This window comes from Asparagus officinalis, chromosome 6 (genome assembly GCF_001876935.1).
Source record: "Asparagus officinalis chromosome 6, Aspof.V1, whole genome shotgun sequence".
Taxonomy (NCBI): domain Eukaryota; kingdom Viridiplantae; phylum Streptophyta; class Magnoliopsida; order Asparagales; family Asparagaceae; genus Asparagus; species Asparagus officinalis.
The window spans coordinates 527,947-542,797 of NC_033799.1; the positions used below are offsets into that span (position 1 = coordinate 527,947).

The 14,851-nt window shown below is 40.2% G+C and overlaps 2 protein-coding genes and 1 pseudogene across 3 annotated transcripts in view; all 3 read left to right on the top strand.

Moving 5' to 3' along the window:
• LOC109846405 overlaps positions 1–8,109 on the top strand; it is an 8,342-nt gene extending 233 nt beyond the window's left edge. The window contains exons 1-6 of one of the 2 annotated variants that reach the window (XM_020415641.1): positions 4,872–4,946; positions 5,108–5,186; positions 6,256–6,480; positions 6,598–6,722; positions 7,269–7,559; positions 7,709–8,109. In XM_020415641.1, coding sequence (XP_020271230.1) covers positions 4,886–4,946; positions 5,108–5,186; positions 6,256–6,480; positions 6,598–6,722; positions 7,269–7,559; positions 7,709–7,821 — 894 coding nt within the window. In that variant the 5' untranslated portion in view covers positions 4,872–4,885 and the 3' untranslated portion in view covers positions 7,822–8,109. Of the gene's footprint in view, positions 1–4,871; positions 4,947–5,107; positions 5,187–6,255; positions 6,481–6,597; positions 6,723–7,268; positions 7,560–7,708 lie in introns of those variants that run through there. The other variant, XM_020415640.1, reaches the window with a different exon arrangement.
• Positions 8,806–12,702, top strand: LOC109845610 (annotated as a pseudogene).
• The window catches only part of LOC109845629 (probable alpha-glucosidase Os06g0675700), a 3,636-nt gene continuing 2,207 nt past the window's right edge, over positions 13,423–14,851 (top strand). The window contains exons 1-3 of the mRNA XM_020414900.1: positions 13,423–13,715; positions 13,868–14,544; positions 14,622–14,849. Coding sequence (XP_020270489.1) covers positions 13,507–13,715; positions 13,868–14,544; positions 14,622–14,849 — 1,114 coding nt within the window. The 5' untranslated portion in view covers positions 13,423–13,506. The remainder of the gene's footprint in view (positions 13,716–13,867; positions 14,545–14,621; positions 14,850–14,851) is intronic.

Here is a 14,851-nt window from a genome sequence, read left to right on the forward strand (position 1 = left end):
CCTGCCAATACTGTTGACAGTGAGCTCCTAGATACTCATGGTAAGGAGTGATAAAATTGCATTTGATTTCAAACTGTTGATGTATCAGAATCTGCTTTTGTGTGAATGACTCGTCGTATGCATGCATCCCTTCTGTGTTTCCTTACTGATTTCCAGGATACAAGCCATTTGCAAAACTTTATGAGGAATGCCCTCCAAAGATAGGTGTTAGATTAAGTCTATTAGGTATTGGGTTAATGGGCTGTGACCCGTTAACCATACCCCTATTTGTATGACTATATATATCTCTCTCTAGTATCTGAATGAATTAATTAAGTTAGGGTTTTTGCTCCGCGCCGCTACAGTACCGCGCCGCTTTGTTTTGTTTTTTTGTTTTTTTTCCATGGCCTTGAATAGGTGATTCAAGGCCACATATGCTCCGATCCGATCATCTACTACTGCCTATTTTTTGATCTGCTCTTAGTCTATGTTTAAAGAATAGATCTCTACTACTGCCCTGGCTATTTGACTACTATCTGCCTATCACAACTGTGCAATAATGTCGGAAACATATCTCTCCTCTTCTACATCTCCCTCTGCTGCTGTTGGTCAGACTTCTGCGCCCAAGGTAGTTTTGGGGACTACAATAAAATTGAATGGTAAAAACTATCTGCTCTGGTCTCAGGCTTTCCGCATCTTCATTGGCGCTCAGAGCAAACTTTCACATCTTCTGGCCTCTCCTCCACCCACCACAGATCCTACTTACAGTTCCTGGCTCTCGTTTGATTATTGTGTTATGACGTGGCTCCTCAACAGCACAGAATCACAAATTAGTAGCAGTGTTATGTTCTTAACCACTGCGAAGGAGATGTGGGATAGCCTGAAGATTATGTACGGAAATAAGAAGAATGCTTCCCGTGTATTTGAGATTTATGAGCGATTGTTTGCGCTCAAACAGGGAGATAGGTCAATTCCGGAGTTTTTTGGTAAGTTAAAGGGACTGATAGACGAACTGGAGATGCATCAGCCTGCAGTAGCTGATGCGGCGACGCTGTTGGGATATCGCCGTGACTTGGCAGTGTCCAAGTTTCTTTTTGGATTGCACCCTACCTTACAGTCCCAGGTGCGAGGACAGATATTGGCTGGAGATACCATCCCCTCACTGACTGCTACATTCTTCAGAGTCATGTAGGTATTTACTGGTGTTTCTTCTGATACTTCTGCACCGTCTCCACCTTCATTGGATCAGTCTGTCATGTTCTCTAGTAGAGGCAGAGGCCGCGGTCGTGGTCATGGTCGTGATCGTGATTCTGTGGGAGGACGTGGCTCCTTTAGTGGGAGACATGGTGATTCTGATAGGGGTTCACGTCAGTGTGGTCACTATGAGAGGACCAATCATATTTCTGAGAAGTGCTGGGAGAAGTTTGATCGTCCTCAATGGGCCCAAGTAGCCGATGCCGAGTCGACTCGCTCACCTATTTCTACTACTACTTTTAGTAATCCAGCTGCTACTATTCCTACTGTTCAGATCTCTCAGGCAGATTATGAGAGGTTACGCCACTTTTAGTAATCCAGCTGCTACTATTCCTACTGTTCAGATCTCTCAGGCAGATTATGAGAGGTTACGCCAGATAGAGCTCTCTCAGAACAGTCATTCGGCTACCCATGCATCCTCTTCAGGTATGAATGCTTACATAGCTTCTCCTCATGAACCATGGGTACTAGATTCTGGAGTCTCATCCCACATGACAGGTATAAATGATTGTTTTGTTTCTTTACATCTTTCTAATAAGTTTCTCTCTATTCGCATCGCTGATGGTACACTTTCTCCAGTTCTTGGTGCTGGAGTAGTTCATACTACTTCCTCTTTAAAACTCAATGATGTGTTATATGCTCCTAAATTCCCTATTAGCTTATTATCCATTAGCAAGTTTACAAAGCACAATAACTGTAAAGTCACATTCTTTCCTTCTTATTGTATTTTTCAGGACCTAGCAACTGGAATGACGATTGGTTCGGAGCATGAGAGAGGAGGTATGTACTATTTGGACGACAGTGTGTCGGGTGCTGGTCTTGTTGCAGCACAGCCTGATTCTACCTTACTGTGGCACTGGCGTCTGGGTCATCCTTCACTACAGAAACTTAGATCAGTAGTTACTGTTCAGTCTTCTATTTCTTCTTTAGATTGTGAGTCATGTGAACTGGGTAAGCACCATCGTGCTTCTTTTCAGAGTCGTGTCGATAAACGCAGTAGTTTTGTCTTTGAGTTAGTTCATTCTGATGTCTGGGGTCCTTGTCGTGTTCCATCTGTGAAGGGTTTTTGATATTTCATTGTTTTTGTTGATGATTTCTCTCGCATGACTTGGCTATATTTGTTGAAAGAGAGGTCTGAAGTCTCGCATGTTATTAAACTTTTTTATAATAAAAAATAAAAACCCAGTTCTCTACTTCTGTTCATATTCTTCGTACTGATAATGCTTTGGAATATATGGAGTTGCTGAGAGGAAGCATAGACATATTCTCGATGTTGCTAGAACACTGATGATACATATGAATATTTCAAAGTACTTGTGGTCTGATGCTGTCCTCACTGCATGTTATTTGATTAATCGAATGTCTTCCTCTGTTCTTGATGGTTTGATACCATTCCACTGTCTTTATCCTGCTAAAAAACATTTTTATGTGATTCCTCGAGTTTTTGGTTGTACGTGTTTTGTTCAGGATTTGACTGCTGGTTTGGATAAATTATCTTGGTTGTACGTGTTTTGTTCAGGATTTGACTGCTGGTTTGGATAAATTATCTCCTAGGTCCATTAAGTGTGTGTTTGTTGGTTGGATAAATTATCTCCTAGGTCCATTAAGTGTGTGTTTGTTGGATACTCACGTACTCAAAAAGGGTATATGTGCTATCATCCGATCACCAGGAGATATTTTGTTTCTGCTGATGTTACCTTCTTTGAGTCTGTCTCATATTTTTCCTCTGGTTTCATTACCTCCGTCAGTCCACAGGTACCACTACCTTCTACGGCTCCCACTACTATTTCGGTATCTGCTCCTGTGGCTACTGCACCAAAGCTTCTACTGACATACTCTCGTCGTCCTAAAGTACATACACCTGTCTCTGCTCCTGCTGACTCTTCTTCTCCAGCTGCAGGTCCATCTCATGTCGAGCCTCATATCTCTTCTGACTTAGATGTTCCTATTGCTCTTCGGAAAGGTAAACGGTCTTGCCCAAAATATCCTCTCTCTCTCTCTTTTTATCTCTTATGACCGTCTCACCCCATCCTTTCGTCAGTTTGCTTTGTCCTTGTTCACTATATCTTTACCCAGGTCACATGAGGAAGCTTTGTTAGTACCCGCCTGGAAACAGGCTATGGATGAGGAGATGAATGCACTGCTTTCTAGAGGGACTTGGGACTTGGTCTCTCTCCCTACTGGAGCGATTATGGTTGGCTGCAGATGGGTGTATACCTTAAAATATCGTTCTGATGGGTCTGTTGATAGATATAAAGCTCGCCTGGTTGCTAAAGGATATATCCAGACATATGGTATTGACTATTTTGAGACTTTTTCTCCTGATGCGCGTCTCAACTCCATTCGAATTCTCTTCTCTCTGGCTGTTAATCTGGATTGGAATATGCATCAACTAGATGTGAAGAATGCTTTTCTTTATGGTGATTTGGACGAGGAGGTTTATATGGAGCAACCTCCTGGGTATGTTGCTCAGGGGGAGAATATTATCTGTAGACTGAGAAAGGCCATCTATGGGTTAAAACAGAGTCCTCGAGCTTGGTTTGATAAATTCAGCAAGGTTATTTCTAGTGTTGGTTTCCAACGTTGCCATTCTGATCACTCTGTCTTTTTTCGACGCACAACAACTGGTTTGGTTATTTTAGCCGTTTATGTTGATGATATTCTGCTCACTGGGAGTGACTCTGTTGCCTTAGTAAAGACTAAGGAGTATCTAAACCGTCATTTTGTCACTAAGGACATGGGAAAGCCAAAATATTTTCTTGGGATTGAAATTGCATATCAAAGGCATGGCATGTTGTTGTCCCAAAGGAAGTATGTGCTAGATTTATTAGAAGAAGCAGGTCTCTCGGGATGCAAACCTTCAAACACTTCAATGGAGGCAAATATTGATTTGTGGCGTGATGATACCTCTCTACTAGATGATGTTGGACGATACAGGAGACTGATTGGTAAACTAATCTATTTGACAGTTACCAGACCTGATATTACCTTTGTAGTGGGTGTACTGAGTAGGTTTATGTACAAACCTAGAAAAATTCATTGGACAGATGCTCTGAAGATTTTGGCATATATCAAGAGTTGCCCTGGTAAGGGATTGCTATATAAGAAGCATGGGTATACTCACATTTTTGCTTTCTCTGATGCTGGCTATGCAGGAGATATGGGAGACCGGAAGTCAACCTCAGGTTTCTGTACTTTTATTGGAGGTAATCTTGTCACTTGGAGAAGCAAGAAACAAGATGTAGTTTCACGGTCTAGTGCAGAGGCCGAATATAGAGCAATGGCTCACACTGCTTGTGAGATGGTGTGGCTAATATAGAGCAATGGCTCACACTGCTTGTGAGATGGTGTGGCTACGAAAGTTTATGACAGAACTTGGTTTAGTTCAACCCGAACCTATGCCTATGCATTGTGACAACCAATCTGTCATTTATATTACACAGATTCTTGTATTTCATGAGAGGACAAAACATATTGAAGTTGACTGTAATTTTGTCAGAGATGCTTGGGAGAAGAAGATAGTGTGTCTCATATTCACTCCATATATATATATATATATAGTCTCTGAATAAAAATTAATAAAAAAGTTAGGGTTTTGCTCTCTCTATTATCTCTTTCTACAATAAGCATTAAAAAAGTAAGTGCAGTTGATATGACATCTGGCTACTGCTGCGATTCAACTGCTGCAGGCCTATTACGAATTAGAGGGTCAGGTAAGAAAATGAACCCATCTATTGTTCTAATTTCTGTTTGTAGAAATAAATGGTAAATGTCCTTTTACCTGAAAACTGACTGCAGATTCTGTGAGGAAAAAAAGTTTATTCAGACATATGTAAATTCACTCCATCCATTTTAATTGTGGTGATTTCTGCAGGCATAGCTCAACCATATATGCTACTCGCAGATCCGAATCCCAGTTTTCCCGGTGGTCTCACCTCAGCAATATGTTGGGAGTAAGTATCCTCCTTGACCATGATAATGCTAAATATGAATCGACTTTTACCATATTGGTGCATGAGTTTGTATGAAAGGGATTCATACTTGATATGTCTTTGAGCAAGAGTATAATTGATGTGCGGGATATTTGCTTATCTTTATAAGAAAGATGCATTAAAATCTGTCAGGGCTCGGGAGCAATTGATACTGGAAAGAAAGTAAGTTTTGAGTTAATTTGCCTTTCGTTTTCAATAGGCTATCACTTCTCCTGCATAACACTAAATAAAGACCCTGAGGGTGTGCTAGTGACTTGCATATATAACTTTTGGGATGACACTGCAAGCAGTGCTAAGCATTTCTGTGGCTAATCCAGCACGCACATGCAACATAGAAAAGTAAGCAAAGACTATGTCACTTCTAGGAATTTCTAGTAATTACTAGATTTTCTGTGCAGCATTATTTTCTTTATATGTGGAGTCTCTCCACAGATAATCTCCTTTTTCTCCTTTTCTCCTTTTCTCACTGAAATTTCTCTTTCCTTGAGGATAAAGAGAAAATTGATGAATTCATTGTAATCTAGCAAAAAGATTATTGACTTATTCCTTTTCTGTTTGGGGATGACTTCGAAAGTTAGGTAAAACTTTAATATAGATTGTGTTTGTTGCCTCCTATTTTATGCCCTTTTATGTCAAGGAGTAGTTTTAAAGGACTGCTTATTTGTCGCATTAGCTTCAAGTGAGAAGGAACATCTCCATACTTTTTGCTTTTTTAAGGTTTCTTTTTTCTTTCGGATGTAACATAGAAAAAAGTATCTTTACTATCATAGTCATTGATATCACGTCAGAGTCAATTTTAGAATCATTCTCAAAGTTCCAACTTGTCAAAACATAATTGATTGAGTTGACCATATATATATGGTATAAAATTTTCCTGACGCGTTAATACAAGAAAAGTTTATATTCTTTATCCAACTCTAATTTACGCTTAATTTCACAAAATAAATAGGTCATCTCACATATTCAATTTGTCTTGTTGCTTTTATTTCTAAATTTACACGATTTAACAACTATGGCTCCTCTTTTTTAGGGGGACTTTCCATATTGATGTTACGAAATTCAAGGGTTGCTTCGGTGTCCAAGCACATTTACCTCACCAAGTGTCTGATAAAGCGGTTGACATTACAAAAACTATGGATGCAAATTTAAAGTTTAATGTACTGCCTCGCATAAGGATTTGGCCAACAGCGTTTCAAATAGATCCTGTCGATCATCAAGATGTTGCATTATACTTCCTCCCCTCCAAACATGAGAGGTTTGGTCCCCAAACTCAGTTTTTGTTCATTTGAATTTCATTTGTTTCTTTTGTACTTTAGTTAGACATAAATTCATATATGATGCTAACTATTTTTTATCATCTCCTTAACTGTAGGTCTAAAGAGAACTACATGCACCTTGTGAAGTATATAAATGCCAATGATTTTTCTCTGCTAAGTCAAGTGGGAAACATAGAGTTAATGATATTTTCATCTGAACAGTTGTCTACAGATAATGAAAGTGAGTCTCTTTTTCATTATTTGATTACATCTCAGTAGGTTCGTGCGTATATCTTTTTCTCAAAGAAAAAAGTGGGTCCATGCATATATCTGGTGAACTCTTTAAGAAAATTAATCTGTGGTCGACTATATGCGGTAAAAGATTTGTGTAAGCATTTTGAATGTTTAGGTAGATGCGCATGTTTTTCATGCTAACAATTGTTATGCTTCATATATTTTCTGTTTGTTTTTCTTAGGAGCCCCCGTGTGAGTAGTGTTGGAAAATTAACAACATGAATAAACTTGTCCATAAATTTATTTAGATGAATATGAGAAATTCATGATAGATGAGTAGCAAGGCGAGAGCTAAAACAATGAGAAATGGTATTTGGAAGCAACTTGTTAAAAACCTTCGCTCGGATAATATAAAACCTTGTGTATATGAATTACCATTTAAAAGCGTGAAAAAGAAAATCTCTGACGTGTAAATGACTTGTATTTGGTTCCTCTTTGTTCTGAACTATAAAAGTTGAGTTTCACGTTTATTACTATCAAACACGGGTTACAGGTAAGGAGATGTATCTATGGGGAATATTTCGTAAGGTGAGAAGAAAGAATGTCTGCCGCATTGAACCAAATGCTCCTGCTGCAACGATCAGCTTCAGCAATCAACGAAATAACTCCATCGAGAAAAAGTTTAACTCAGTAACCGATAAAGTTACACAAGCATCTGCTGAGGATGGAAATAACTTTTGCAAAAAGCCTAAACTTGAGGATATTGATGAAGTCTTTCCAGATGTTCCTCCAGGTTTCTCTAGTCTTCCGGCTACATTACACCAAACAAACAACAAAGCAACAGGTACATACCTATGATACATGTTTTAATTTGGAAAACATAAGAATAAATGTATCATGTCATATCAGTAAGGATTTATTTACTTTATGATTACGTCCAGTTAACACTAGTTTTTTTTTTTTTAATTAACTTGGGAGGTTTTTTGTCAACAGATATTGGACAAGTACCAAAAGAAGCACATGCTGATGCTACAATCAAGCTGCCTCGGAGGTCACCTAGACTAAATCCAACACGCAACTGCCTTCGGAGTAGGGAGGGGAAATAAGTTTAAAACCGGCCAGCGAATAGTACGAGGAAGATATAGTTCCACTTTACGTTACTAAAATGATCGAAGAAGAAGTCTTAGGAAATTTTGCATCCGGATTATGAACTATTTACCATTTAATCTCTTCCTATAATATTCCCAACGGAGAATCAATTAGCTATTATGCTAGATCTCAACTGATGAGAACAAGCTACTGTACGTGCTTTTCCTTTTTTACGTTCTTGAGGATGATACGCTGAACCTAATAAGAATAACATTTTATGCTTGTTGGTTGCTTTATGAATCTCGTCGATAGAATTTGCAGTTACATCTAGTAGCGTCTTGTTTCTGAATCAAATGGTGGCATTTTATGCCATATTTCTTTTTCTTAGTTCTCTTTTCTATATAAACAGACGAACTTTTTTTTTTTCCTTAATCCTTTTTCTTGTTGGTTAGATTGGTGTAGATGAATTTGCGGCAATAGTGCTTTATTAAATTCGACTGTACTTGACAACCATCTATGCAAGGGGGAAGTGTTAATAATTGCACGCTCATTTTTTGTTAAAACTAACCTAGTCTTCATACGCACTATGCCTAAAGATTTAATCTGTAATATGTACTGCAAATTCCTACAGCATACCTATCCATCCAAGAAAAAAAAATATCAGCGAATATATATTACAAAATTTTATTTAAGTCGTCGTGCGTGGGTAAATTATAAAGTTAGAAGGAGGATTATTCTTATAAAAATTGTGGGGTAGTGGGGTTTACCTGCAAAAGCAGAATAAACTCGTGCAGAAAGTGAACTGGTCAAGGCCCCCTACACATCAGAGCCCAGTCCAGACCGCCAAATCATCATCAACTAAAAGAACTGTTACTCTGATCCGTTTCAGTAGCCGAGACTATTTCCCACTGCTTGTGCTTACTACTACAGCTCATGGGCTATTATAAAAATGGCTTCAAGCCTGCGGACTCTCCCTAAATTATTCACCAAGGCAGAGAGAGAGAGAGAGAGAGAGAGAGAGAGAGCCACGATGGCTTTTGCTGCTGCTACTGCAACTCGTCTCTCATTCTTCTTCCTCCTCCTCTGCCTCTACGTTTCTGATGGTGTTCGATCCGAGGAACCAGCCGGGTATGGGTACGCAATGCAGTCAGTCAAGACCGACCCGGAAGGGAGATCTTTGAGCGCCAACTTCACTCTTATTCGAAATTCCTCGGTTTTCGGACCTGATATTCAGAATATCACTCTATATGCAAGGTAAGTAAGGGAAAATTCTACTGCCACCCTTCTTTGATTTTCTATCTGTTTATCAAGTTGCGTTGTAGCATAACATCTGTTTTCAGTCTGCGTGTTTATATCCAACGTCTACTAAAAATATCCGAATGCTTGTCTGGCGGTACCAAATCCTAATCTTTATATATCTTATGATGTAATATCTTAGCTGAAAAAAGTAATTTTACACCTTTTTATGAAGAAGAATATACAACAAAAGGGCGTCTCTCTCTAGGTTTTCGGTTATGCCCGTTAATATCAAAGTACAGGTAATTTCATCCAGATTTAAGATTGTATCTGAAAATATGGACAATGTGTTATAAAATTTACAGATGTACTCCATCTACGAGAACATTACCATTATAGGACATGCTAGCTTCTTTTAGTTGCTATGTACCTGATATGCAAGAAGACGAATCAGGAGAAAATATGCATGAACATTTGAGAGTTTTAAAGAATCGAAATATATAATGTATAAATCGTGAAGGGGAAAAAAAAAAGATTACTGGTTTTCTTTCCTAGCTCTGGTGGAACATGAATGACTTACAACTGGTTACTACCATTGGAAGTTACAAAATCAGAAGTAAATGTAGTCACAATAATGTAATATTATGTAATTTGTTATACTTTTTAAATGTGGACATTCATCAAATTCCCCTCAAAGGGTATATAACAGACACATATGCTTGCATTGTATACTTCCATCCTCCTTACAGTTTTGAGTGTGATTTATGATATAATTGGAGAATGTGATGCCTAATGTCAATAAAATCAAAACATGTTGTTCTAACGTCTGCAGCTTTGAGACCAAGGATCGATTACGAGTCAGAATAACAGACACAAAAAACCCTAGATACGAAATCCCACAAACTGTAATCTCAAGAGATATCCCAACTACCATCAACATCAACAAGACTATTCATAATGGTAACTCTCCTCCAGAAAACCATGTGCTCACCGCGAATGACTCAGACCTCGTGCTCACCCTCCACGACACCTCTCCAGTCGCCTTCACCGTCACTCGCCGCTCTACAGGCGACATCCTCTTCGATACTCTTGGCACCAACCCTGGAATTATCTTCAAAGACCGATACTTGGAACTTACCTCCTCGCTTCCTGGTGATCGAGCTTCAATCTATGGCCTAGGAGAGCACACTAGAAGAACATTTAGGTTGTTACCGCATGAGACCTTGACACTTTGGAACGCAGATATGCCTGCTTCGCAGGTCGGGAAAAATCTTTACGGGTCGCACCCGTTTTATATGGATGTCAGGTCCTCATCACCTAATGTTCAGTATCAGGCAGGAGTCAGTCACGGGGTGTTGCTGCTCAATAGTAACGGGATGGATGTTTTGTACGGTGGAGATAACATTACTTTCAAGGTGACTGGGGGGGTTTTCGATTTCTACTTCTTCGCTGGACCCACACCAGAAAATGTTGTTGAGCAGTATACCGGGCTTATCGGTCGTCCTGCTCCAATGCCACACTGGTCTTTTGGTAAGCGGATAGCATGAACAGATTATATACGAACCATTGTTTCCCGCATGTATAACACTGCAACATAGTTATTCGGGTTTGTAAAACTGTATTTATGTGCAGGGTTCCATCAGTGCCGTTGGGGATACAGGAGCATAGCAGATATGGAAGGTGTACTTTCCGGCTATCAAAAGTCTGGAATTCCTATGGAAGCCATTTGGTCTGATATGGATTACATGGATGGCCGAAAGGATTTCACTATCGATCCGATCAACTATCCGGAAGACAAGTTTAAGAATTTCGTGGATCGGCTTCATTCAAACGGACAAAGGTACGTGCTTATGCTAAACCCAGGAATCAGCGTCAACGAAACCTACGCCACATTCTTCAGAGGCATGAAAGAAGGAGTCTTTCTCAAGAGAAATGGAACTGATTACGAAGGAGAATCCTGGCCTGGGAAAGTAAACTACCCCGACTTCCTTAACCCCAAAGCAACCAAATTCTGGGCTCGAGAGATCAGCATATTTCACAAGGTTATCCCCTTTGATGGTCTTTGGCTCAACATGAATGAGCTCAGAAACTTCATCGACCCCTCCCCTCTCAACTACCTTGATGACCCACCTTACAAAATCAACAACGCCGGAGTTCAGCGGCCAATCAACAACCAGACAGTTCCAGCATCCAGCGTCCACTATGGCAACCTAAATGAGTATGATGTCCACAATTTGAATGGCTTGTCTGAATCAAGGGTGACTCATGCTGCATTGGCCAAAGTTATAAAGAAGAGGCCCTTTGTCATCAGTAGATCCACATTCGTTGGTTCAGGACAATATGCAGGTCACTGGACTGGTGACAATGCTGCAACATGGGAAGATTTGGCCTACTCAATCCCAACTATCTTGAATTTCGGTCTGTTCGGGATTCCAATGGTCGGTGCAGACATTTGTGGCTTCTCAGGTCACACAACAGAAGAACTATGTCGACGGTGGATTCAGGTAAGCAGTCAATCCAAATATTAACCATAAAATTCACAAGGTTAATGAACCTAATAATCTGTTCTTTTGTTTCTGTGAAGCTTGGTGCTTTCTACCCTCTTTCAAGAAACCATGCCAGCTACAACTCAACGGCACAAGAGCTCTACAACTGGCCTTCAGTTGCAGCAGCTGCAAAAAAAGCGCTTGGCCTTCGCTATCGCCTTCTCCCCTACTTCTATACAGCTATGTAGAGGCCACACTAAGGGAATGCCCCATACAGCGGACCGCTCTTCTTCACATATTCAGCAAGATAAAAGAGACGTACGGGATCAACACACAGTTCCTAATTGGAAAAGGAGTGATGGTATCGCCGGTACTAAAGCCAGGAATGAGATCAGTGAATGCCTATTTCCCAGCAGGAAAATGGTTCAATCTGTTTAACTATTCGATGGCGGTTAATACAAGTGCAGGGAGGTATGTGACCCTTGATGCACCGGATGACAGTATCAATGTTCATGTCAGAGGAGGGAGTATCTTGGTCATGCAAGATGAGGCAAATACGACTCGGCAAGCGAGAGAGAGTGGATATGAGCTAGTAGTGGCTCTTGATGAATTTGGCAACGCAACTGGGGATGTGTTTATGGATGACGGAGATGTGCTAGAGATGGGAGTTAACCAGAGTGAATGGAGCTTGATCAGGTTCACTAGCAGGATTGAAGGTGATTCAGTAGTTGTTGACTCGAATGTCGTAAATGGCACCTATGCTCAAGATCACCAGATGCTGGTGAAGAAAGTGGTGTTTCTTGGATTGAAGCCAGAATCGAATCAGAACAGAACTACTGCTATGTTTGTGAATGGAAGAATGCTAAGGGAGAGTGAAGCTAGTTATGGAAGAAGAGGAAGGTTTGATGTTGCTGAGATCAGGGGGCTGTCACATTACATTGGGAAGGATTTTGAGTTGAAACTCAAGCTTAGGAGCCAGCCCAAGTAGAAATTGGAGAATAAGGAAACAATGTTCGCCTTAGTTGTAGGACTTAGCAAAGCAGAAATTTTCATAAGCTTTTTTTTTTTTTTGTAGTTTTTCAATTTCAGACTAGTATGAAATCTTCCAAATATCATGACTGATAATTGTGTGTTATAGTTTCTGACAGTGTTATATAAAGTTTCTGACTATGGTGTCCACGCACGGCAGATACATACATAGAATTGTTTACTGTATGCCCATCTATAAGTACGATACATCGAGCATAATATGTGTATGCTAATCTTAGACAGAAACCAGTACATTCTAAATGCCTAGAATGCCTAAAAACTTTGTGAATTGCTGGAAATTTAATAATGTCAATACTTATTAGGCAAATTAACACCGACAATTATTTTAAGGCAGAGGTATTTTCCCCTTATAATGCAAATCTCTACACATATATACTTAAATTTAGATGCATGCCATAGAATCTGAAACAAATGAAAGCACATTATGTTCATGCTAGACGCCAAGTATCAAGAAAGATTAGCTCAGTCATATAGAGGGGTGGGATCAGGTACTTGGGAAGTAGCAACTCCTAAGTACTCATTAGGGAAAATACGTGTAGAATTGAATAAATGTTTGGTATCAATATTTGTCCAAGAAAGGCAAAGACGTCAAGCTCTACAATGGTCTGACCTGTATACAGCCAAAAATATCTAGCATCCAACTGCATCAAAGCCAGCAACCAACCAGCCTTAAAAAAAATCTGAACAGGAGTAGGATTATCAAATGAAATGTTGCGCTATCTGCAGACTGCAGGAAAATGCTGCTTCCATGACCAATAACAAGGCGAGAGGTCAGCATCGCTAGTAATTGAGCAGGCACATGAAAGAGACAATTTTGTGACCCGCAAGTTACGGCAAGTTATGTGTCATCTGCCTAAAATATTTCATAAGAGGATAGCTAATTGGATTAATCCATAGTCAAAAGTCAAATTCAAAAGAACAGGAGGGAGGATGAAACCTTATCGTCGATTGCTCTTCTTCATTTCTCTGTGTTTCTCCTGCTCTCTCTCTCTCTCTCAAGATGAACCTACTGGAAATGGCTACAAGGTGAATTCGGTCCATATAGACCCCTCTGGCAAGTCATTAGCTGCCAAGCTGCAGCTCATCAATAGCACGTCGGTCTACGGTCCGGACATCCGGAATCTCAATCTATTTGCAATGTAAACGATTAATATTACCTCAACCTGTACTTTCTGCTAAAAAAATGCTAGCTCTTCTCAATCTCATCGTTCTCATGAACAGCTTCTACTAGTGGTCATTTCCTTCATATCCATGCATAATACAGTTATTATCTCTATTGTTCATCTATCAGTTTTGAAACCTCCAATCGTCTACGAGTCAAGATCACAGACACAGACCAACCCAGATGGGAAATTCCTGCCCAGATCATCCCTCGAGAGTCAGAAAATTTTCACCGTTCACTGTCAGAACGCAGCCAAGTTATACTCCAGGAATCTCCTCATGTACTCTCTATCAGTGATTCTGACCTCATCTTCACTCTCAATAACAGCACGCCCTTCACCTTCACCGTCACCCGTCGCTCTGCCAAAGATAGTGACCCACTTTTCAATACAACAGCCCCTGGCATTGTCTTCAAAGACCAGTACCTGGAAATCTCATCTTCATTGCCCGGCAACAACAGATCCTGGCTCTATGGTCTCGGTGAACACACAAAGAAGCAATTCAAACTCAATGCAGGCGACACGTATACATTATGGAATTCTGACATTGCTGCTTCAAACCTCGACTTGCCCCTTTACGGCTCACACCCGTTCTATTTGGATGTCAGACCTGGTGGGATCTCCCACGGGGTTCTTCTACTCAACAGTAACGGCATGGATATAACTTATACAGGGACTAGTATTAGTTATAAGGTGATCGGAGGGATTTTTGACTTGTACTTCTTCTCTGGTCCCTCACCGGTGGCAGTGATGGATCAGTATACAGAGCTCATTGGACGGCCAGCTCCAATGCCATACTGGGCATTTGGTAAGTATTTCTGTGATACCAGGTGGTTCGAATTCTGAAAATGCTGAAATTTTCCCCCCTTCTTTCTGAATGTATAGGTTTTCACCAGTGTCGGTATGGGTACAAGAACGTCTCGGACTTGGAAAGTGTTGTCGATGGTTATGCAAAGGCTGGGATACCTCTAGAGGTCATGTGGACAGATATAGACTACATGGATGCGTACAAAGACTTCACTCTTGATCCAATCAACTTCCCAGTTGACAAAATGCTAGCATTTGTCAATAGGCTTCACAATAACAGCCAGAAGTACGTAGTCATCATTGATCCA